This window comes from Drosophila mauritiana, chromosome 2L, assembly GCF_004382145.1.
Source record: "Drosophila mauritiana strain mau12 chromosome 2L, ASM438214v1, whole genome shotgun sequence".
Classification (NCBI taxonomy): domain Eukaryota; kingdom Metazoa; phylum Arthropoda; class Insecta; order Diptera; family Drosophilidae; genus Drosophila; species Drosophila mauritiana.
Window position 1 is genome coordinate 18,863,809 of NC_046667.1, and position 25,874 is coordinate 18,889,682.

A 25,874-nucleotide genomic window follows, 5' to 3' on the forward strand; every position below is an offset into this window, starting at 1 on the left:
GATGCTTTCAAGTTACTGAGTTGACAAATAAGGTGCTTTGGAGGCAAGCTGGTTATGATTTAGATAGAATGCAGGCACTTTTTTGTCAAGGATTACATAGTTGTGTGTGGCAAGCGAGGTGGAAACTATTATGCGGGGATAACATAATTATTGGATACAATGGAATTGTGTTGGAGTAATAATATGCTTATACAATTGCAATAACTTTAAAGAATGTTGTACTAAATATTTATTCCATTCTCCTGAGTTCTCATGGGTAAAATTTCTCGTGTTGCTCACTGTTTTAATTTGGTTATTTTAAACACTCTCGTTAATTGAAAACTCATTTACTTTTATTTCGACAGGCCTTTTAACAGTGTTGAAAAACTTTTAATTAGCTTCTCGCTCAAATCGACTGAGCAGTGAGTATATGAGTGGGGTACAGACCTTCCCAATATTCCCATTAATTTATCAAATGAAAAGTTGCTCCTTCCAACGCCGCATCTGATAACAATAATCAACATTAATCAGTTGGCTTCAAGGGGTTCTGTCTGGAAGATTATCGGCAAATGAATTGCTTCTAAGCTGGGGTCTCTGTCAACGGGAGCTGCATTATCATCGTCATTATCGTCATCATCATCGTTAGACTCGATTATGGCTAACGATTTTTTCGAGTTTCGTCTGGGTTTGTTTACCTTTAGGCCTAATTGATTACGCCCAGATCGAAGGCTTCCCTATCCCGATTTGAAAAACATAACCCTTTGCTGATGGCTGAGATAAACGGCGGTCCTTCTCCTCACTCCTCCTCAGATATTTTCAATCGCTCCAAGCCTTCCATGTGATATTTTCAGTTGCGATTTGTATCGCTTTTCCATTGGCTTTTGAACCTATTTCATATTTCGTATGCCATACGTTCCATATTTATTTAAATTTTTATATGATGAGAAAATTTAATGCATATTTCTGTTTGCTTAGGGAATCAGTTTCGTCTCGATTGTATTTTCTTTCAAGATTATAATCGAAGTCTATTTGTGCGACTGGAGTGAGAGCGATTGAATGTTATTTTTGACCAGGGTGGAAATTGTCAACTCAATTGCTTTTTCAAATTTATATTTTGTTTCGGGTTCTGTTTACCCAGCCAGCATTCGTGGCTCAATCCGAGCTGAACTGGCACTACCCGACTAATTCCCATAAACGGTTTCACTCATCCACGGCTTGACCCACAGAGCAGCCCAAAACAAACACATAAATCACCAGCCAGACAAAGCAGGCAAAATAAACCAGATAGATAGAAAAAAGGCAGAACTCAAGCCAAAATTTAAAAGCAATCTGGGATACGAAATCCTCATCCATGGCTCCGCTGCGTCCGCTGTGTGTGTGTGTGTGGCCTTTGGCCAATTTTCTTATTAAAAACAACAGAGAGCCGAAAAATGTTTACCAAACACAATTCCGGCAAATCCGCAGTGTCCCACAGGCCACAGGACTCGTTGTCCTTCCCTCTTTCCCGAAAACTGTAAATAGAGCGCGGCGGGCAGTGAAAGTGCGGACGGACTGCAAGGACACAAAATCCTGCCACCACATGCTGAGCACCCCTAACTCCAACCCTAAGTCCTTCCTTCCTCCCGAAACGAGCAAACGAGCAGAGAACTAAGGCCATTAAACGAGTCCCGCAGTGGAACCGAAAAAAATGGCAACCTGGAATGGTTTCTAGCCATTTTTTGTCTGTTTTTTATGCTCAGCACAGCTCATGGCTATAGTTTCTTACTAGTGATGGCAAAAACTCAGTTGACAAACATTGAAAACATGAGCAAATCTATATGAAATGGCAATGCTCCCTTCACGAAATGCATGATTTCTTCCCACGAAATCAGTTATTTAGTTGACTTTCACTTTGGTCCAAGCCACTCCATTCGGGACACATAAATATTTGGACAAGGATTGATTAGTGGCCAAGAGCCCGGAATCGCCGTCCGCCCAAATCGAAATCTTTAATCGAAACTTTAATACGCCGATTCGCTTCGTCCTGCGCAAACAACAACCAACAGCACAAACATCAATCAAGCTCCTGGCTGTGACTCCTCGTTTTTTCTTCCTGCTCCTTGTATTTTTGTCAACTTCTTTCGGCATCGGGAAAGTGTGGGAAGACATCGTCTTGAGCACTCGCACTCGCATTTCCTTGGCGTCTGGTCTGCACACACAACCCACATCCTCCGGCTGCCACTTACCTCACGGCTCCCACATGATTTACTACAACATTTCCTGTGGCCGCTTGCCACGCCACCCGTCCGTCCCCTGCCCCTTTTTCTGGTAGCTGCCATGTTTGACTTGATTTCGTCTAAATTGAGTTCAGTATCAACAGAAAATACTTCCGTTTCCTATGCTCTTCCCTTGGCTGTTGTGCACCTTTGCTGATTTTCCAGCAGCGCACACTGCGAGAAAGTTTCGGAGCCAAACTAAATTATATTCATACTCATAGATCATGTATTCTATCTCATTCCTTTTGTTACTTTCAAATATATAGGTTATAGGTTAGAAAAGAATCTTACATTTAAAACACATATGTCTCAATGCCACTCCCGATTTTTCCCAGTGCAGCTGCAGCGCTGAGAAAAAATTAACTTACCACTAGAAACTTTCGCTCGTAGTTTTCGGTGTCGTTGTGTGTGTTTACCTTGGCAGCAACTCGTCTTCGTCTGTGTCCTGAATTTCGGGTCCTGGCTGCTGGCTGCTGGGTCCCGGCTCCAGGGACTTGAGTCCTGGCACCTTCCCCATCGTCGAGGTGTTTGCCTTATTTTGAATGCTTTTTATGTTCAATTTGTTTCAATTTAATGTTGTTCTTGCCGAGGGATCAGGATCGGTGCCAGGACAGGATGCATTGTGCTTTACATGAATTTGAATTGTGTGTGTGCACCTCATATGATAAATGGCATTAAAGGATTTGCGTGAATAACTGAGTTAGGGCTTACATTTTTCTATCTGCCAAATAGTTGGCAAGGACTTCGCTTTGCAAACAAAATGTGCAATCGAATATGTTTCCAAAGTGAGTCTGTGAGTCTGAAGCTGTGTTTTCCCAGTGCGGATTACCAAAGGAATTTGGAAAGTTCCTGCGAGAAAATACTTTGCGAAAGTAACACTATTGCTAAGCAAATAGTATTAAGTATTTCTGCAATAGAGTTGATTCTTACTACCCATAATCAGTGACATTTTTGAGGCTTTCGTTGCACAGACTAAAATGCAAATGGCTGGTAAAATTCTATTACTTTCAAGCTCCATGTTACCTGCTGCTGCCCTCCTCCAATTAAAGCCAATTCCAAAAAGTTTTTGGTATTATTTTTTATTTATTTCTGTTTGTTGTCCAATTCTGTGGAAATGCGGCGCCAATGTACTACTACTAAAAGGGCCAACTCGTTTGCTCGTAACAACAATTTCCCGTGATAGCTCTGCTCGGTTTTCAAAATAAAAATATTGGAAACTCAATGATTATTTTCTTCGCTACGGACCCCGTTATTGGTTTTTGACCAAAACTCAATTTATGCGTCTACTTCCAATGAAACATTAAAATTCCATTAGCGGAAGCGAGGCACATAAATTTGAGCCCCACTCCAATAAACGCAGCGGGACGATGGAATTTCCCAATCGAGTGCCGGCTTATCGACAAATGAGCAGAAATTATGCATTTTGTTTAGCTTAATTGCAGTTCAGTGTATTTATTTAGTTCTCCAGCTCGGGAAAGCGCAGCACAGAAGCGATAATCGAAAATAATTTATAGAAAATAAATATTTCCACACAATGGCCCGCCCTAGACGATGGGAAACTTGAACTTACATTTTCTCGCAGATCGTTCTTTATAATGGGTACTCGAGGAGTTGAACGGTTCAATAGACTTGTGAGGTGATGCCAAACGATCTGGAATCTCATTGAACAAGGCATACCACTCACTATGCATAGTAATAATACAATATATTATAATAATAGTATCTTTTATTCTATTTCTTATTAAAAAGTTTAAGCATTTGATCTTTAAAGTATTATTTTTACGTTCTACTGAGTATCTTTCAGTCGAAGCTTGGCACATCTTTTCATGGATATTTCTTCAGACTTTGGCTGGATTTTCCCCAACAATTTTCTCGCTATGCCCCATTGTTGATGTTTATTTAAGTTGTCATTAGAATGGTGCAAGGCAACGGCAGCACTGGCAATCCGTGGCAGTTTGGCCATATAAACTTTTTAAATTATCACCGATGCGAGTGCGGGTGGTAGGGTTATGCCGAGCAGTGGATGGGAAATCGGGGGAACGAGGGCGTGGCTGCCACTTGAGTCCGACGTGGATGTAACATGGAAATCGCATGGCCATGTGAAATGGAAATGGAGGCACCACAAGCCCCCTTTCAGCTTCCCGGGAAATGTTCGAAAACGTACATCGGCATGGATGAGGTGGGGCTGGGCCAGGAACTGTTCCTCCGAATGGAATCAATGTTGGTGGGACTTGTCTGGCGTTGGCGCCCCGACAGAAGCCGGAAATGCAAGTCAGTATTTTGCTTATTGTCTGCGAAGCTTGTTTGCTGGGGGAAAACTCGATGGGTGGAAGGCAAAATTTACAATGGACGGATTTCGGAAGCGATCACTTTAAGATTTTCAGACCGGAATCTCTACAAGGAGCTGTCTAGACGAATCTACGATACAGATCGAATGATTGAATTATGTGCTACGCTTATATGATATGTAAATGCTTCTTCAACTATCAGCACTCACTTTCGAAGATATGTGTGTAAAGCATGGAAATATAATTTAGCTAGATATTCTGTACTATTTACCCTAAATCCACATTCATAAAATAGTTAACTAGTTGCGGGCCAAGTGCAATGTGAATGTCTTCACCTGTCGTCGCCCATCTCGATGTTGTCCCTTGACTGCAGTCAACATGCCACATTACCAACTAATAAGTATAAAGTTGGTACTATAAACACACTATGTGCTCAAGTCGACTGTGTTTGCGTTGCGGTGGGGGATCGTAGCCCGTAATGTTAGCCCTGTTGTTCCGTTCGGGGAATATATATTAGCTGCAATGACGACAAGCCAAACAAGCCGAGCAACACGAGCAGCAACAGGCAGCAAGTTTAAAGCCGCTTAAGGCTATAACCAGAAATGCCAGGCAAACGGAGCGGGTCAAGTCGCACAAACAGGCGGATTACCAGGAGGCACGGGGCAACTGTGGTTGTTGATATTGTCCTGTTTAGGGACAGCAGGTGCCAAGGATAAAGGAAGTTGATGCTGGCAACACAATGGCCGAAACGCCAAGGCGAAAGCAAAAGGCGATTCTGTCAAAATATTTACGATATGTCGTCGTCGTCATCGTCGTTTCTCTGGCAATGGCTTTCGAAGTGTAAGGACGCCCGCCCACGAGCACAAACACAATAGCCGAAGGACGACGGACATGTGTAGCACATGCTATTTGCGGGCTACACACTGTTCCCAGCACCAGGTTATAGTCGTATATCTCCGCGCTCATCCTCGCTGCCAAGGACACACATCGAGTTTAAGGTGGCTTGGCAGGCCGAAGAAAAATTGATTCATCTGCCAGGGTCGCTGGGAAAATTCTTTTCAGGTTATATCCCCGCTCCTCCTCCTCATCCTCCTCCTCCTCATCCTCCTCCTCCTCCTCGTCCTCACTCGAAAACATTGTCATGTAAAATTAAAATTTATGGCTAATTTGTGTGCGTGAACGTAACTTTGCTGCCCGGCCATTTGCTTCGGTGCCTTCGAGTAGGAAAGCCGTAAATTTCCTTCATTTGCCTGGTCGATTTTCACCGGAAAAGTGTGGGAGACAGCCTAAGTCCCGACCTCAAGGCTCAAGGACGAAGGCGTGACCTGAGCTGGAAAAGAACCCTTCGGAGAACGGTGATAAAACCTTAACGACGAAACCATAAAATCGCATAAAAACAAATTGGTAATTGCTGGAATTGTTTTGGCATATATATGAGTGTATATATGTGTGTATATATTTGTATATCATGTTTAATCTCTCGTATAAACGGTAAATTGTCAAAAATGCTAAACATACAACATGTATTATATGCATCATAAATATGTATGTGTAATCTTATAGACATTGCTATCTCTATTTATAAATATCACTATATTTGATTTCGGCCTTTGTTTTAGCTAGTGTTGATGGATTAGAAGGAAAACTGTGCAAGCTGAACTATTTCATCTAAGTGGTAAGAGTCGAGTTTATCGTAGAATAAGCTTAAAGATAGTTACTTAAAGAGCTGAATGTGTAAACTATATGTACAGATGATGGGCCAGGGATGGGATAAGCATTCGATTTGGCAAATCTTGTCATAACAATGTGGAGTACGCATAGGTCTTTATTCAACTAAGGCCTAAACTCCTTAACTCTTCAAAAGAGCCGATCCCCTTGCGGATGACATTGATGACCTTTGTCCTAGACATAGCGCGTGATTTGTGAATAGAATTCGGAGAGACACGACTGCAGCTGGGCGAAGGTCGGCCGCTCGGCAGGTAACAGGGCCCAACAATAGGCCATGATCGTAAACCTTAAATGAAAAGATAAGAGAATGACCATTAAATTAGTAAAACCATCGGTTAAGATCTCTATCGACTCGAATACTCACAGCTCATCGGGGCAGTTGAAGGGCTGGGCCAGGCGATACCCGTCCTTGAGATAGTGCTCCATCTCGAAGGGATCCACCTCGGCGTAGGGTTGCTTAGCGGAGGTACACAGCTCCCACATCAGGACTCCGAAGGCCCACGAGTCGCTGGCCTCGGAGAACTGTTTGTGCTGCAGTGCCTCCAGGGACATCCACTTAACTGGCCTGTTTTCGCTGTCCCCCAGGCAGTTGTAGTCCGAGGGGAAGAGATCGCGGGACAGGGAGCTGTCGGAGAGCTTCACCCTCAGCTGATCGTCAATACTAGAAAGAAATATATACAACGACGCATGGTTAGACTTTCAAATATTTCATTCATCATTTTAAATGCTCTATGTACGTATGAGACAAGAATTCCACAAATTTGTTTAGTACTTACACGCAGTTCCTCGTGGCAATATCCTTATGCACCACTCCATGGCTGTGAAGATGATCCAATGCCATGGACAGTTGCGAGGCCATCATCACAATTTGGATGGTGGTCACAGTGCGAGCACAAGCTGGATCCAGCAGGAATTGCTTCAAGTTGCGGGTATTGTTCAGAGCGGGATAGAGGACAAACGGTGTGGTGTGATCCTCAATGGAAACGCCGAGAACCGAGAGAATTCCAGGATGAGATGCGCCATAGAGTAACATGCCTTCCTGGAGAAGTAGAAGCACCTGCATTTGGCTAGCATGCTGGGCCACCGTTTTGACCAGAACATCCTGAGTGTCGTTGTAGGTGCCACGATAAACTCGGCCAAAGGTTCCCTCCTGCAGGAGACTCGAAAGTCGTACCCTGCAGCGCTCAACGGTCAACTCGGAAATGCGGCGATGCAGCTCCTCCGGATGTTGCTGCTCTACGGAAACTGGAACTTTTTTTGGCAAGGAGGAGCCATGAATCGGGGCTATTATCGAAGGCGTCATATAGGCAGCCGATCCCATGGAAGACTGGCACGGCGGATGGGTATTTAGTCTCTGGAAGCTCGAAGTCCGCATGGGCTGTCCTCCGTGTTGATGATGCTGCCTCTTGTTGGCTGCTCCCTTGACGCAATAGGCAATCATGAGGAGCAGGCACACAGATCCCATGGCCACAGAAACACCAACCACCAGGGTGATCAAGCCCGTGGGTGGTAACATCACGGTCTCCAGCAACTGCGGATCGTCCACATCCTCCGACAAATCCTCGGCACTGTCATTCATAAGACAGATCTTCTTCCTCCGAAACACCAGATGAGTTACATTGTTCAGTGACCGGTTGAGCACCACTTCCAGGCTGACAGTCACATCCACCTCCGCCGCTTTCAATCCGCTACACTTGAGGGCAATGGACCAGGTTTGTATGCTGGTGGGGATCTCCCCACTGTGTGACACATTGATCGCCGGTCGAGGAAGCACTTCCTGATCGGAGCTGACCACATTGATGCTGTAGGGAAGGCCACGCCCCGCCAACGACTGCCAGGTGAAGCTTATGTCCTTGACATTCGCCGGAACTGGTACAATGAAGTTCAAAGCGTAGTTATTTATGTGGCCCTCGCGAACGTAGTAAACCTCAGCAGAGACGCCTGAAAGTAAAGGAAAATTCTCGATTAGTAATGAAAGAAACGATGAGAACAGAATCTGAATCTGGTGCACTGAACGCGGGGTGTGGCTGAAGTAACTGAGAAATAATCATATTATAAATATCAAATCTCCAACAAGCTCTCGTATTTATTTTTCTATAAGCCGAACACGTGCACTTTCCATTTCCTCCTTGAGACCACTACCATTACCAATGCTCGTTGATAAAACAAACTCATCCAGTACTTTGTATGTAAATCTATCTGAATGCACTCAGTGCAATGAGTTTTTCCAGAGGCTTGTTTGCTCAACCCGATCCACAGACAGTCGCCGGCAACATTTTATATAAATAAACACGGACGGGCGCTCGAGTTCAGGGAATTCCTTGGAAACTATTTTCGAGTTTATCATCGCTTGTATCTGTATCTTCTGGAAATCTATGTAGAACAACAGCACGAACTGGATTTAGGGAGAAGCGGCAATGGAACAGCGACGATCTGAGGTTGGCAAAACAAGAACAAGGTAAGACAAACAAAGTAACCCATGTGTGTGGGGGATTTGTGCCCTTTACTTCGATTACCTGCCTGGCTGATTGCGGTTTGACCAACCCGATTCTCCGAGTTAATGAAGCATCTGCAGTAGTGTTTTTATTTGTTTTAGTCTTATTCCCTCTTTTTCCGAGATGTCTGGCCGCGATTGCCAACTCATTTGGATTGTTATGACGTCTTATGCTAATGATAATGAGGCCAGCAGGTAGCTTCGAACTGATTCCACGGCTCGTCCTAACCAGTCTCCTGGGACCCCACAAACCGAATGTGAAGTGAGGGCACATTGATTGACAACGGCACTCGGTCGTTGCCCAATTTTCGACTGCCACTTGGGTGCATTCAGTGCATCCAGTGCATTCAACTTTCCCCCAAATAAAACTGGCAAACTGCGGCCCAGGAAATAATTTACTTAAATCGCTGGAACACCCGAGAGGAGGAACGCCACGCGCACTTCCTTTGACAACTGGCAATAACAATAAAAATCAGCGAGCTTGTAGGTAGACCGACTTTCAGTCCAGACATCGCCCTAGACGAAGAACTATAGTATGCAGTATATGTGCTCCAAGGCGATGGCGAGGGCTATGGTGAAGGCAGACCCGGCAAATGGCTCAACTGGGTGGCGTATAAATTGTGTCAGACATGCGGGTATACACATGCACTTCTAGAAAAACCTCTATTTCTACAATATCTACAATATTACTAAAAATAATAGTATGTTCGTGTATGAAGTGATTTCGTAGGATGGTATTTATCTAATATTAATACCTTGCAAAGATGTGTAGTTACTTCTAAACTTAATAGTTTACTTTTTTTCCTGTGCATGGTTTACTTGGGCCCTGCAGAATTGGCTCCCCAGTGGTCCCTGCCAGCAACTTCCTTTGCTATGTGCAACATGTTGCACGTTGCTGTTGCCGAGCTGCTGCGGCTACGACAAATTCCTCGGCAGCATTTTAAAAATAGCGCCCATGACTTAATCAAATGCAACGCGTCCTGTCCCCATCGCAATTTCCCTAAGGCAGGCAGGCAAGCAGTCAGGCAGTCAGCTTTTCAGCCTCAGACACGCTTCCATTGACCCTTTTCACCGAGGCCAGAAAGATGTGTCCCGGCCAAGAGTCGTCACTTGGGCCCAGGCCCAGGCCCAGAGTTCACAGGTTCATGTGAAAGTTGCCGCTCTATTGCATTTTTATAAGGTGCTCGCAGATGCGGACGGAGGTGGGGATGGGATGGACTTGGATATGGGATACGGTATATGGTATATGGGATGGGATTGTCGAGGGCCGCGTCTTGAAGTGGATACGCTGTCGTCTACCTCATGTCACGAGCAAATGTCACTTGCATGCGCCCAGCGCGGGTGGCTCTTGAACTTTTTTAACCTTTTTGTGCCCGTATTATCCGCCATGTTCATAACTGGCTGCCTTTGGTGGAGCACAGAGAGAAAATGGCAATGTAATCTACATGAAATGTAGTCAAAAGTGGTTCGTAACATTCCTAGTGCAGGGACATTGGTTTCAAAGTATTCCCCACTATAAATCGAAGGAATTTCTCCCGGTGTGGGCGTGCCTGCGATGAGGAGCCGCTCAGAGATGCGATGGTGGTGGTATCGTATGTCGAATTTTTCGGAGCGTGCAGTCATGATGCTGTCGTTGCGAGTGTTTTTTGCAACTTTTTAATAGCTTGCTACTGCTCAGAGTCACAGTCGTGACCATTGTTACACCGCTTCCAAGGAGCGGAGTGGTATCCACATAGAACAGCCCAACCGCCTGGCCGGAGACACTCGAATTCCAAAATAAAAAATTGAAAGAAAAACAACAAAAAACCGAAAAATGTCTACGTTTCGGTTTCCATTTTCATGTAATTAGCGTTGCAATTCGTGAAGTGCTTTCCGCTGTGCCGATTTCCTATGCTGATTTTTCCCAAAGCGAAACAAAGGCCGGCAAAAAATTAGAGTTTTCGCCGGGGTCACTCTTCGGGTTCAGCGGTTTGGCAGTGACCATCTCATAACTTGGGCTTCTTTTTTGGCCAGGGAGTGGTGGAACTGAAGGGGAGTGTTCCAAAGGCTAAAGGGCGCAAGTATTCCCGTTGCCACTTGAGTTTAACGATGCTGATTTATGTAAATTAAATGCAGTTTCTAGGCTTGAAATCAACAGATAGATTGATCTAATTGAACTCTAAGGTTTCTGTGGTGATTTCTTGCAACAAAAGCCAGCTTTAACTTCGTATTAACTTGTAGGGCTCTTAAAGATAAATGGCTTGTGTATCAAGAATAGATATGCCTGATGTTTATAAATGAATCGTAAGTGATGGGCAATTTATGGAAACTGGTGCGATTGCAACACCTTCGATCTACTGTCGTATTCCTTCATCAACTCCGGGGCTTCAGCTCCGCCATTATCTCCATTTGACAAATATACCAGGCTCAGGCTGTGACTACAAGTAATTTTGCTTAAGCAAACAGTCTGGAACGTGGGGCAGATGGACAACCCTCTGGGTATCTCTGGCGTCTTTTATCTTGTCCAATCCTAGCAGGCAAACAAAATTGCAATAGATGATAAATGATGGCACTGCGACTCCATCTGCACCGTAACCGCATTGAACCTCTGGCCCTGCAACCCCAGTCAGCCAATATTCGAGGCTACACCATCAGTTTGCGCCTGGGTTTCGGTTTCCCCATCTAATGGCTAATATGTCACTGTGGCTGCATTGGCTTCCAATCCGCTCCGGCTCTTTTGTGCAGTTTGTGGCCAAATCGAAAAATAAATAAAACAAATGATCGGCGCCTGCCGGGAACCGCCTTCAAGGCTCCCCACTTCGCCCCCATCCAACGGCTTATCACGCACAACAATCTCGCTTACAAGCTCTGGGCACCACCCCCAAAACGACCGCCCACCACATGTCAACATTTAACATGCTTTTGAGCCATGTCTCCAGCCCAACTGGCAACACCCCTTGGAAACTGCGAGCCCCCTGGAATCCCCCAGTCGCATCCGTATCTTTGTGTGAATCGTTTCTTAGTTGCCTCACGTCGTTATGATAAATGATGCTGCTCCTTTTGTTTTGCCTAATATTCTGTTTTTTTTTTTTGCCTGCTTGCTCGGTTGGCCTTTTTTCCAGCCGCGGGCTCATCGTTCTCGTTTCTCGTTTTCGGCTTTTGATTGTAACAAATTTGTGCCAGCGAAATTAGCCATCTCTTTAGGGCAAAATCTCTGCCAAGTCAAGCGATTTGGCACAGTTAACGCGGAGCTTTGGTTTTCCCTTTTTGGTGGGGGCCCTCCGAAAATAGGTTCAAATTAATCATTCAAATTTCAAGAGTTGACGTTTTCCAACAATTTTAGCCGCCTGACAAAAGCGTCGAAGAAAAAACGGCTTTGACCAGCCGGCTTATTGTAATATCCAGAATCAATAGTAATTAACCTTAATCGTTATTCATTTTTTGTCAGTTGTCTGTTGTCTTACGAGTGTTGAGTTGCGAGAGAAGAGGACAGCCTCCGAAAATTGTGAATAAATGATGCGGGTTAAGAGTGATGGTTAGTGAAGATAATTGAGCCTCGAGTGGCTGCAGCTGGCGAGCTAACGGCCTTAGATAAAGCGAAGTATCCAATAGATACAAATGTATCCATGTTAGCACTGGTTAGGCGAAATCGTATCTCATTCACTAAAATATTGAGTATTTGGCACTTTTATGCTCTAGCACCCGAAATAACCCCTATACACAAGTTCTTTAACAACTTGAAGACACATGAATGCGATAGCATCTCTGCAGTCTCGTATCTTGCGAATGCAACACTATCTGCCAGTTAGCGATGCCATCTATACTAATATACTGCGAAGCGTATCACGAGTTTTTCCCATTGTGGGAATGTCAGCAAAATCGTGTTAGCAGCACATTCATCTCACGGATTGCCGTTGCATGCCTAGTTAGCGATGCATCTAGATGCTGCCACAAAACTACAAGCCAACTGCTTGTTTCTATAGGAGTACCCCCTCCCACGGCCACTCCGCTGGGTATTATTCGCCACCCCTTCGATATGCGATATACTTTCCATGTTACTTTCTGCAACGGAAAACTCCCACAGCGCATAACCCAAATAAACACCGAACAACTCAATAAACACAGTGCAGCGACAACAAAGCCCAGATGCACGCACTGCATCTGCATCTTTGCAGTTGCCCAAAGCTGCCACGCCCCATTTCGCAGCGCCCACATGTCACAGTGACATGGAACTAAACTGGCTGGCTGCGAAAAATGCACACTCAAAAAAAAGCTTTAAGTGGAAAGAAACAACTTGAGAAAAGCCACAAAGAGGAAAACCCACAATACCGATCCTTTATAAATTTTTTTTAATCTCAGAAATTGTTTTGTGCACAGTTTTCTCTCTCTGCACAAACGGCAAGCGGGCTTCATTGATGGCGCCTGTTGTTGTTGCGTAAAGTAAATATGATTACTCCTTTTTTGCCATACTATGCTCGCACATTCAGCTCGCACATGCATACATATGTATGTACATTTGGATGTACACTATATGTTGTAAGGGAACCAAGCCGGGCAAACAATGGCTGATATTTATTATTGACATACGCCACAGTGCCCCATCGCTGCTCTGCATCTGGCAGCCCCCGGCGGGGTTATCAGAGTTGTCAGTTGCCAGTGATAACCGCACAGAAGCAGGCAGTCGGAGGTATCAGTGCGCCCAGTAAGCCTTTGACGAGAGCCGAGCCCCATTCCGGCTTGTATTATTTGCAGTCGCGTCGAGTTGCAGTCGCCTTTATTGCCTGCAATCGGTTTATGCGATTTTCATTTGTTTAAATGCCGTTTTTTGTCCATAGTTCGGCAGGTAATGGAAATGGCTTTAAGCCCCGGCTTAGCCAAGTTTATGGCGGTTTACAGCCGCCAGACACACGAGCGCATAAAATAAAATATAAGTATACAAGCCAGGCCTAATCAAATCGCACTTCCCAATGTCGAACACGTCGCCCAGTAATGCGACACTCTGCTATCAAAAAATCGTAATGAAATCGAGGAGGACACAACTGGCTGGTTTTTTGGGGAGACTTTATGACCCGCCAAGTGGCCATCAATTCGAAATCGATAGCCCTGCGAGGCCGCACGATCTGTGATCGCATTAAAAATAGATTGAAAATAAAATCGAAATATTGATCCCAATGCCCAGACACCACGAACTTTTTGGGACTGGCTCATAAGTCACGTACGAGCAGATAAGTATCTCCGGTGATCGTGGACCAGGAAAACCAGTGCGGAAATGATCACAGAACAACGTGATAAACTGCGGCCGGGCTAGATAATAGATTTGGTAAAGCCTGGGATAATCAGTTATCCACAGCAGCATTCAGCAGATTAAAATCAGGTGAGGATCTGATATCTGGCTTGTTGAAAACGACTTTGTAGTAGAAGAACATGACCAGATAGATTGAACAACTTTGTATATATTCATCTTAACTCATGATGATGAGCTGAAATTGATCCCAGAACTAGTACAGATATCATAGAATAGCTGGGGCAAAATACTTGCTCCTAAACGAAGTGTCAGTTAACACATTTAAGTTAAGATCTTTCCGGCTGACACAGTTTATTGTCCGCTCTCCCGATCGCTAATTGAACAGATAAGATCTGGAGACGCGACGGCTGTGTCAACTCCTTCGGATAGCACTTTTTACGATCTGTCAGGTGAGCTGTTAGCGCTAGCACATCGTATAGCAAAAAGTGGCGCGATCTGGTCCGTAAACTTTCCCCGCCCCCTCAGTTTTCCACAATTTTTTTGCCTCGCAGATGGGACAGCTTCATTAGCTAATGGCCACTTCATTATGTGTGACTTGACTAGCCAAGCCGGCGAAAGGCGAAGCTGGACAATAAATTGCCAAACACCAATTAAAATATAGATCATGCCTGCTGATCATATCCAAGCAACAAGTAGCCAGCCGAGAGCCAAGTATCAAGCCAAAACCGTTAGTGGGTGGGGGGCAGATAATGTCTTGGAGGATCGGTGGCGTTTCTCGGAAGGCTTTTAGCACGACCAGATGAGACGGCCTGTTCGTTTACAATTATCGGCTGGCGAGATCTTGGAAAGGCAGCCAAGAACAAGCCGTAAACCGGAGGAGAAGCGCACAAATGTCTCTACTAGGCTGCGGGAAAACAAAAACAAGATACAAAATATCACAAAAAGAATGAGAGAAGCCAGCGAGATACATGCCTGGCTTGTTACGGCCATCCGACAGGTACAACCAACAACTTTAGCTTCGGTTAGGTGCTAAAAGTTGCCACAGTAGCACGTCGTGTGTGTATCTTCGAGATACTTTTGTATCTCTTGGCAGCTTGTTTGTGCTGTAAGCCGCTTAGCCGCGGCTCACTTCAAATAACGAAAGCCATCAATATATGTTTCCCGATAGCTGGGCAAATATGAAAATATTTAAATTGGCCTAAACAAAGGCCCTCGAGCTCTTAATTTATTTAGCACAGTTGGTGGTAGATTTAACACATCCAACCAATATTCTCTTGTCCCACATCACCTATCTTCGACTCGATGGCCATGGTTAATTTATGGCCCAAAGCAGCTACCAATCGATCATCCGCTTGGGGGCGTGGATATTTTAGCACATTCCTCGGCTCGAAAATGTGTGAAAATCGTGCCGGAGCCGTTGGCAGTCTTTCTAATCTGCTCCTTTACCATTTTCAGCTTTTAATTGCAGCTTCATTAGCAGGCCGGAGAACAGTAAAATTAAACCAAAGCGCCCCAAAATGATGGCCATAAAAGCTGGGAAAAATTCCAAATCGTCGATAAAGTGCCATAAAACGTACTCAAAGAGGGAAATCTAGGAAAACTGTAGCCGGGCGGCAATAAAATTAAATTAAAATAATGCACTTTTTGGCTGCTTAAAATGTAGCGCGTGTCACAGCAGCGAAGAAGTCGTTAAACTTTTTTGGGTGCTTCTCTCTTATGGGATGGTTATTTCTGAGGAATATGATCGGAATCGAAATCGGAATAATGCTGCACATGTATGACATGACTGAGACGATATTATACGACGAGGATGATTCGATCGAGAGCCCCGCCCATTCTGCCGCATCGTATTTCATTGACTGTCAGATTCGAGGGACTTTATGACTCAAACTTTTTCAGCGTTGAACTTGCCGGGACCCCTGCAGTTGAGATAGTATGAAAAAAAAATACAAGGATACCGAGTTGCTGCGATCATCGACGGCTATAAATTTTGCGTAAATGGAAATGAAATTTATTTAAGCCGAGAACTTTGACTAAAGACCGCGCAGACACCCCCAACCCCCTTAAACGCACACAAATCAAATGCAAATTATGCAGCTTAATTGATTTATGGTCCACGGAATGGGGAGTACAAAGCATTTGCGCTTTTCTTTATGCACGAATATCCTACGCAAGTCTGCGAAACTTTTCGACTTTGTCTTAATTACCCCGTAGATACATGTATGCATGTATCTGCAATTTGCAGAGCTTTGCCGGCAACTGCAGCCCACAGTCTGCGGAATATTCTGCATACTTGATTTCACGCCCCCAAAATCGCAAATCCGAAATGCATACGCAAAATTATGCGCATCGTCATCGTCGTCAGCAAATCTGCCCCCACACACATGGTTGCCAGAGATAAAGAAAACTTCGATTTAACAAGGCGCGTTGCAGGCCAAAATCTGCTGCTGCTGCAACAGCAACAACTGCCAAGTGGGCGACTTGTCATGCAGAGTACTGCCAAAAATACAGTGAGCCCTCCGAGGAGGCACAGTGGTACACACACATATCATCTGCAATCAGCGAGCTTACTTAAAGGCCAACACATACTAGTCATTCAATACAAGTATGTATCTACCAGATATAAGATACTTTCAAATGAATTCAACAAGTATAGTACAAGTATCGTATTGATAAAGAACAGTTCGATTCAAAATATAAGAATAACTCTATGCGTTACGATCTATGTAAGTTTGTTTTACGTGAAATGCACCCCACTGTGCATTCTTCCGCCCCGCACAGCTGATGCCCCGCCCACCGCCACCCTTCTCTTCTTCTGCTCCTTCGCAGTCACGTTTTCGTTGTTGTTGCTCTTTTGTTGTCGCCTTTGCGTTGTCATCTCGTTTGCATGTTGCCATCTCCCTCCTCCGCCCTTCTCTCTGTCTCGGCAAGCTCTCTCGCCACTTTTTGTTTTTGGGGAGCCAAGGAATTTGAGTTCCAAGAAATATTCAAAAATATTCTCCACCAAGGGAGATAAATTGAATGAATGCAGCATGTAGATTTTCAGACTTTGTTGCTGGCGTTTCTGCTGCTTCCTCTTCTTTTTTTTTGTTTTCTTGTTTTATACCAAGCGTAAAATTTCATAACGAAGCAAACGAAAGCTGGTTGTTGCTGCTGTTGTTGTGGGCGGTTTGTTTATTTGCTTTACTGTTTAACAACACCTGCGGCATGCGCAAGAGCGAGAGAGAGAGACAGCGAGAGGGAGCATCTAAATTAAGCCAAAAGCAAACAAATAAACATAATTTTAAAGGGAAGTGCGCTTTCTTCGACGAATAAGTGAATGAAAACCTAATGCTGTCTTTTTAATTGGTTGACACAAATTACTCAACTGTTTATTTTAGAGGGATATTAAAAAAGAAAAGAGAAATCAATAACAAAGGGCGCGTCACAGGGCAAGAAAAGCCGCTGCGAAAAGGGGTTGAAAGGGGGCAAACTCACCTAATAAACGCATTACTTCCACGGGATTTAGGAAAACATTCAAATGTGCAGCCACTTCGCTGCCCGAACGCAGTTGCAGCGCTGCCAGCGCCAACAGCGAAAGCACCCACATTTTCCGGCTCATTTTCACTGTACAATTTCTTGTGGATGCGCTTTTACCGCATTTATTCACAGATTCCATCAGATATTCTGTTCCGTTTGCCAGTTTTTGCACTCTTATCACACACGGCTATTCGTAAACAATCTCGAACGAATGACCAGCACAAAAGCGAATCCAAAGTCGCGGGGGTGGGGGAGAGAGAGACACGGACGCCGCGAGAGAGAAAGAGCGAGAGTGCGAGTGCGACGGCGTCGTTTTAGCACCAAAATTTAATCAAAACCATTGTTTAACCGCGCAAATCACTCTATTTTCGTCTTATAAATAACAATTTGACTATTTTTTCACGCACATTTCATTTTAAACGTCGTTTCCACGGATTTTCTTCAGTTTATGACTGTTTTAGCTGTCTGGCATCTGCTTGTTAATAATTCTTCAACTTTTCCCGGCCGAGTTCGAAACCAAACTGTCCAACAAATCTGACCCGCTCTCCTCTCTCGACGAACACGTTCGCATCGAACATCGACGTCATAGCTAGAAATCCCTTCCAACCGAGTTTCAAATCTCGATGTTACAGAATTCGACTTTTGATTGGTTTCAAATCTCACAAGTTTTTGGATCTAGACAATTTTTAAATCTATTTAACTACTACAGCGGAATACTATTTTTGTTTTACAAAGGAATTTACATAATTTCATCTTTTTATTAAAATTTTAAAACTCAAAGTAGAATTCCCGTCGAGTTCGACGATTGATGACAACTTGTTGGTATTAATTCTCAGATACAGCGTGGCCAATTTGGGATTTTTGTAACTACATCTGGCGATTTAAAATAATCAATGATGGTAATCTAAATACCTATTTGATCAGTTTTAAAAAATCGGTCAGTTTTATGATCTTTAGACGGCACTCCTATTGTATTTATTAAGTCTGTATTAAATTAATTCAGGTTATATTCCCACGTCTGTTATTGCAAACAAATGAAATTCCGTTTGTTGCATCTTTGTGAAAATCTGAAAACAAGGTTCGGTATTGTGTGTTTACATATATCATTTATTTAATATAGCTATATAATTTAGCTACCGTCAACATTTTTTAGCTATTTTCCCTGTTTAACTGAAGAGTTGGCAACACTGCTCAGAACTTGTTTCCACCAGATGTTCGAACATGCGAATGAGCGTAGGAAATGAAAAGAGCTGACTGAACAAAGCGCCACCTGCCGGCGGTTGCAGGCAAATGGATAAGTTGCATGTTGCATGTGGATCGCAAACTAAGTTGCAAATAGGATTACCACCAAAAAGATATACACCAGAGAACTGCAAGGGTGCCAATCACACTCTCCACTCATAACGGCGGATAGAGAAGACAAACAATTAGAAAAAGGCAAGTGCCTGAATTATTAAATTTAATTTAAAAAATAAAAAAAAATAAAAAAAACAACATAAATTGAATAATGTTAATTGAGTTTACAAATTTTTAATATTAATATTAAATTTTATTAATATTCTGTGAACTCCGGTGCACCAGAAAGCAAAAACATGTGCACGACCTTTTTTTGGGTGTTCCCTTTCACCCTTCATTGCTTAGACCGTCACGCTTCCACCTATACAAATTTTATGCATGCAGAAAATGACCTGCGGCCGATCGTTGCTTGTGCGTCGCTCAGCCAAAGGGTTATTGCGCAGCAGGCACCCGGGTGTTTTTTGCTAGTACCACAAAACACCAGGGTGGCAAAACACTCGGATGTTTTTTATTGCCTCAAGTAGAGTATCAAAAACACCGCGGTGCCTAGACACCTAGTTTTTAGCGGGTGCACTTAGAGTGCCAGTGGCTTGCTGCAGTTCTCTGATATAAGTACATATGCATGGCTAGAAAATACGTATAGACAATAAAATAATAAATGATCTGCAAGATATGCATTTGAAAAATATAAAAAATGATAATTTAAGTATAATTTTTTGTTTAAGGATTATTAGTATTTATTGTTTAAATCCATGGCCATGGAGTAGCCAGAACAGGAACCCAGAAAGGCCCGAAAATGTATGCAATACTAAGATCATTGAGATCTTGAAAACTATAAAAGCTTAAAAATTGGAAATTACAAAGCAGAGAAGCATTCGATTGCCACATTTTCGAAAAATGTTTTAACTATGTTTTGACATATTTCTTAAATATGAAAAGACGCAAAATTATGATTTTTGCTTATATGATATATTAAAAAAAAGAGGTTTATTAATGAAGAGCTTTTGTTTTGCGTGATCTTGAACCAGTTCAAAAAACGGCCTTATCAGCAAAAAAAAAAAATTAAATCAAGCGCTTTGTAGATAGCACCCCGCTCACAGTGATAACGCATGGCGATAACGCCGACTGATGCCAACTGCCGGCAGTTTTATTTGAGCACAATGCCGAATCGCGCGACGCGGAAGAAATATCGCCGGATTCGAATCCACATTTTCCTGGCATTATCCCTAGGGTTCCTGATCCAGGCTCATCCCGTCGATGGAACACGGTGCAGGAATCCCTATGAGAGGGTGCGGGAAAACTATTGCTACTTCGTTGCAGACGAGGAACCGCTGGTGAGAGAGACATAGAGAAGCCCCTACTTCTGAAGTCACGATTACTTACTAGTATCAATAGCTCAAATTGAGTTGAGCTCTGCATGTAAGCTAGGGGAATTCGCTAATTGTATCCGCTGTTATCAGCGAGAAGAAGCCAACGAACATCAAACATACACATGAACATGTATAAATAAACGGAGGATGACGCTCTTTGTCGAGTTTTGTTCGATCTAACCGACTTAAAGATGCTCTGCACTAAAGTAAAAAAAAAATAATAATACATGATCAATACAAGTTAAAAATTTGTGCTTTAAAGGAAGTTATATTTGATAATCTAAGAAAATATAATTCTAGAGTAATAATATTTCTTCTTATCAACAGCACACATCGTTCCATAACTTTTGCTACCAGGACAAGCGCACCTCACGAGTTTGCCTGGATAGTGACGAGGAAATGCGCGTTCTGGCCCATCACCTGGCCAACTTGGGCTACCCGAACGGCACGCAGTTCTGGAGCGCCGGACATCGATGGCCGGGTGATAACCGCTTCTACTGGAACTACTTTGGCAGAGCCCGGCCGCTCAACTACTCCAACTGGGCGGTGGATGAGCCGACGCCCCAAATGGGCCGCAATTGCCTGATCCTCACTCTCCAGGGTGGAGAACTCATCATGAGCAGTGAGTCCTGCTACACCCGAGCGGTCGATATCTGTGAACAGACGCTGAACGGCACGGATTCCCGTCCAGTGATCCACTGATCGCCAGATATTTATCTCTATATCTACCAAAGTACCTAGCAAAACAAAATAGAAATATTCTACTTCTATTATCTTCTTTTCTTTTGAGTGATTCTCAATAAACTATATTTTTCCTTAAAGTATAAGCAAGAGAGAATTTATCTAAGATTTATTCATGGATTGGATGCAAGATAAAAATAGGTTAATCCGATTTTCCAATTTCTTGGCCACAAAGGGGAGTTTGCAGGATAGGCGTTAAAAACTGTGGTTGTCTGCGAGCCTAACTAAATGGGAAAATTAAAAAGAAATGCTTTTTTCTAGGCGCCTTTACGATTAATCAAAAGCATGTTAAGATAGATAGAACTTCTCACGTTATTTCGTGTACTAACTGATTAGTTTTACACCTGCTACACGAAGTTGCCGCGGGCACCCCACTTCTCTACTTAAACTTACTATTTGCGCCGAGCGAGGGAATTTATGGCGTTGTCAAACAAGTACTTAATTTAATAATTCAACATTTTGCCAGGACCCTGGAGAGTCTGCAGTTTCTGGCATGTAATACAAATAAATTTCGACTAAACGCTTTTAAACAGTCACAGACAATGCGTCCTCGCGTCGTCTGGAGGCGTTGGGGGCGTGGCTGGTGCGGCGAGAGGATGGGGCATCCCCAGACCGGAAGTGACGACAGCAGTGGCAAAATGGCAACATTCTGGCCGGAATGGCTGCGGCAATTAACTCAAATTGATAATGACAACGGAAAAGTTGTAGGCACCTGAGGTGTCGCGAATCGCTCGGAGTGTGGGCGGTGCTATATGAGGGGGCGGGGCGTGGCGGATCGGCGGTGACGTGATTTCATTTTGAGTGCATCCAAAACGGCGACACATTTCGACACGTCCTTTGACAACGCCCTTCGGCGTAATTAAAACGAAATAATTTTCGACAAGTTTGGTTTGCTTCGACTTGGCTTTTTTGCCTGCCCTTAACTTGGCTTACTCATCGAATCGAGGCACGTATATTGAGTCTGTCATATGGCTGGCAATCCTGGCGCTCCTTATCAGAAAGCTGAGCGTACACTGAAAAAAATGGACAGTACACTAATAAATCTTGCGAAGAGTATGCAGCAGAGGAATTCTAGTAACTCAAACATTCCGTTCTTCTATCTTTGCATACTTTTATTTTTTATTTTAATTTTTTTTTGCTTCATTAGCTTTTCTCAGTGTATTTCAACTCGCTCTAGCCGGTAACGTTCATGTTGGAATTTTTATTTAATTTGCTTCAGCTGTCGTGGGACTTCAGCTTCCTTCTCTTTGCTTGTTGTTGTGCTCGGAGTTTGCTGCATTGTTTGAAATTAATTTCACTTGTCGTACATTGAACCAGAATCAGAGGGGCGGCCCAGCCCCCCGGCCCCCCTTTCACCCCCTCCAGCAACGCCGCCCATGTCAAACGATGTGTGCGTGTGCCTTGTCAATGCCGCTTTGGCACTGCATAAGTTTAGGAACATTTGGGCTGGGGGGAAGAGATGGCTAAACGGAGGAGCAGCAAAGTTGGCAAGCCAAACTCTGTTGAGGATGGCTGGGCTGTGGAAATGCTGGCTCGGATGCACTCCATTCGGCAATCGGTTGCCAAATCAACGCGCTAATCATGTTGGCAGCAGGCAGCAGCCAGCAATGCATTTTCCAGCTAACTGACGGACGGAGTGATGTCAACAGCTCGTCCCTGTCTGTCCGAGTCCGTGTCCTTCTTTTTTTTGGACCGCCCTCGGGGTCTGCGAGTCCTGGCTTCCGATTTTTTTGCGCTTCCATCCAGGCGGCTTCTGGCCCGAAACTGTAGGGCCAGCTGACAGCAACAGCTAACTTATGTGGCCGAGAACCAGAGTCAAATGCACTGCTATCGCCCACATCCCAGTTCCAGGATCCATCCGCGCTTCTTGTCATTAATCACTGACAATAATGAACTTCCGCCTTTTCCAGCATGCAGGGCGACTTTCCTCAATCTCCGCCAAAGCACTGGGAAAAGATTTTGGCGTACTTGGTTGGCAGAAACCTGGTCATATATAGTTTATGTTTAGTAACAGATTAAGAAAAAGGTAGATCCCTCAAAGTACTGTGCATATTAACTATAGTTTGACAGCATTTCTTGACTAAATTATACATTAAAATTCTTCTGAACTTTGGATTTTGGCAAGTGCATCGTTGTCATTAGCGCAATGTTGCAAAATTTATCGTGTGACTTGTGAGAGATACGATGGGCCCCAGAGTCGAGGTCGAGCCCAGTCCGGTCTAGACTTGGAACTAACTGACCTCTCAGTCGGTTCGCAGGCTCGTTTGTTTTTGTATCTCCATTTTCTTGTGATTTTTATCGCTTCGATTTACGACTCATAAAAATGTTAGAGTGCGGAGCGGACTTTTATCTGTCTGGATGGTATGTGCCGGATCTAGTAAGCCATTCAGCCCCCACAACCAGAGATTCCCAGAACCCCCGGCCCTTCGGTCATTCGGCCATTTAATGCTCGACTGCTCTTGTGACCGGGCCTGCAGTTTAGCAGTTAGATGTTCATATGGGGCCCCGTCTCGGAGTTGTTGATTTTTATGGGATTTTGGCGATGCAGAAATTATTCTTGGACTGCCAGAAGCGCAGTTGAGCCAAATAAACACAGTGAAAGCCATTATAGGTCGCAGTTTAAGTTCGAACTCTGAATGGGTGCGGCGAAAAATGAATGTGAGTAAAGTTCTCTTAGCGGAGATACTTCAAACGATAATCGGACTGATTGAAATACATTATCTTTCACTCGTAAAAAATACTTTTCATTTGCGAACTTAAATTGTACATAAAATGTTTACTTGCATCACATTTTAGAGACCGTTATCCTTGGCCAAATCCTTTCATCTTAGCCCACTCCTCATCACCGATCGCCTTTAACTACAATCTATTCGCCACTAGAGCGAGTTAGCAGCAATTTTCCTACCAATCTGAAGTACCGACATCCTGCATTTGACAGTTATTAGATTAACACCTAACGGCCAACGGGATGGAGCTCTTTATTCCTGACACCAGACAGACAACGGATACTCGATTACTCTCCCTGTCGTTCTGGCCAGGCGATGTTGCACGAAATTGGACAAACAATAAAGCGCTCAAAATGTATGCGAACATAAAATCTCGACCGGGCCGTAGGAGTACTGCACTGAGTGGGCCGAAACAAAAGGCCAAGCCCTGGGTCTGTTGGCCATGTCCATGTAATGGCGGAATAGGGGACCTCCGAATACAGGACACAGGGCATACAGGCGATGTCAATTTCAGACAAACAAGCCAACGAAAGTAGATATATGTGAGCATACGCGTGTGCATATTGATATATGGCCAGGATATTGATATATATGTATATGGCTTATATGACATTCAAGATGGGCCCAGTCACTCCACACCACGGCTGCCGCCTGTCCATTTCGAGCAGCACATAAAAAGTGGGTTTGAGTGCCAGTTGAAAGCTGTCAGTGGCTGTTTAGATTTACGTGCCGCACTGCAGCCATGTCGGCTGAATGGACACCCGCCCACCAAAGTGCCACCCATCCACCCCCCAGCCAGAGTTGCACTTTGTAACAATGCAAAAACAACCAGACAGGATACCCCCACCCACTGCAGTGCACTGCATGCCAGTGCACTGGCCACTGGCCACTGCCCACTGTCATCGCTCTGACTTTTTGTTAATGAAAGTGTCAGCTAGACAAACGCACCCCAAACCCTCGATGGCTCACCTCAGCTAACAACCCTTTTGAAAGCCACGGCCTTTTGTCCATTTTGTGGCCCACAGCTCGCCGGTGGGCAGTTCCACCCATTTGGGCTCCAATAAATTATGATCCGGCTGATTTGCGCTGTGGCCATTGTGAAAGCTGCAGCTTCCAGTGCGAGTTGTCGTCTGCCAGCGGCGACTTTTGTTTCGATTTTCCATGGAAATTGCATAATTATTTAGCATTTGATATATTGCCTACTTTCTGGCTGATCGAATGAAATCAAAATGGTGGGGGATACAAAACCAATCAGTTAATAAATGTTTCTCACTTTAAGTGATTAGAAACAATCTGTTTACTGAGTTGGATCTGTGTGAATTTCTCACGAACGTATCTCAACATGTGCACGTGCCACACAATCTTCGCCAGCGATCTCAACCGAGATGCAGTAATAAGATAATCCGTTCTGTTTGCTGGCAGCGCATTTTCCTGCAGAACTGCTTAGCAATTAGCGAGTAAGCGTCCTTGTGCCCCATAATCCAAAATGCCTCTAACTCAATTTACATGCCAGAAAGCGACAGGAGCTGAGCCGAGGAAAAGCCCAGCCGAAGTCAAGGAGTCAGAAGCCAGGAGATCCCTATCCGGAGCGAGGTCCCCTCGACATTATTAAAACGGATAAATCGCGACGTGCAACGATGTGTTGGGCGAAAGTGAAAAGCTGTGCGTGGGTAATTAAAAACGGGAGCTGGAAAAGCCAGAGACGTAGCTGGAAAAGCGGAGTCGGATAAGGACAGTCGAGTAATTCGCATGTCGGATTTTAATTAATTCAGGCCAAGAGAAACACAAGAAGCGCGCTGGAGATAGGTCGTCCTGGGGAATCTGTCTTTTTCCCCGCCGTTTTAAGTAGGTTAATGCTGCAGGGGGAGCAGTTGAGGTGGGTTGTTTTTTCGGTGGAAAAGCGGGAGGCTGGGGGCCTCTAGTAGACGCCTTAATTGGTGGGCGTCACAAAATATTTACCGTAACACTTACCGCTCAAAAAGCCAGGGGTCGGGAAATGGGAAATGGAAAAGATGATAAAGTGCGCAAATGTTTGCACTTTCCCTTTATGACTATTTAGAGACGCCAAACACACTTTTAGGTGTGAAAAGGGCGGCGGCGGGGTGACGGTAACGACACCCCCAAATTATTCGGATTCACGGATGAGGGGCGAGTGTTGACGTCTTGATAAGAGCATGTTTATAAATATTTTCACATTAAGCGTGGCATTTATTTGCATTTTATTTCTTTCCTTTCATGTGGGTATGTCGAGCTG

At 44.2% G+C, this 25,874-nt stretch overlaps 2 protein-coding genes across 2 annotated transcripts; one reads left to right on the forward strand and one right to left on the reverse strand.

Moving 5' to 3' along the window:
- Window positions 1-5,934: 5,934 nt before the first annotated feature.
- On the reverse strand, window positions 5,935-17,626 carry LOC117144094 (tyrosine-protein kinase Dnt). The gene is made up of 4 exons (XM_033309113.1): window positions 17,446-17,626; window positions 7,027-8,191; window positions 6,615-6,911; window positions 5,935-6,536 (listed from the first exon to the last, which is right to left on the reverse strand). Exons 1-4 carry the CDS (start codon window positions 17,624-17,626, stop codon window positions 6,425-6,427), a joined length of 1,755 nt encoding a protein of 584 aa, XP_033165004.1. The 3' UTR covers window positions 5,935-6,424.
- Window positions 17,627-19,916: 2,290 nt separating this feature from the next.
- Window positions 19,917-20,963, forward strand: LOC117142613. Its single transcript, XM_033306699.1, has 2 exons — window positions 19,917-20,117; window positions 20,481-20,963. Exons 1-2 carry the CDS (start codon window positions 19,944-19,946, stop codon window positions 20,853-20,855), a joined length of 549 nt encoding a protein of 182 aa, XP_033162590.1. The 5' UTR covers window positions 19,917-19,943; the 3' UTR covers window positions 20,856-20,963.
- Window positions 20,964-25,874: the final 4,911 nt, after the last annotated feature.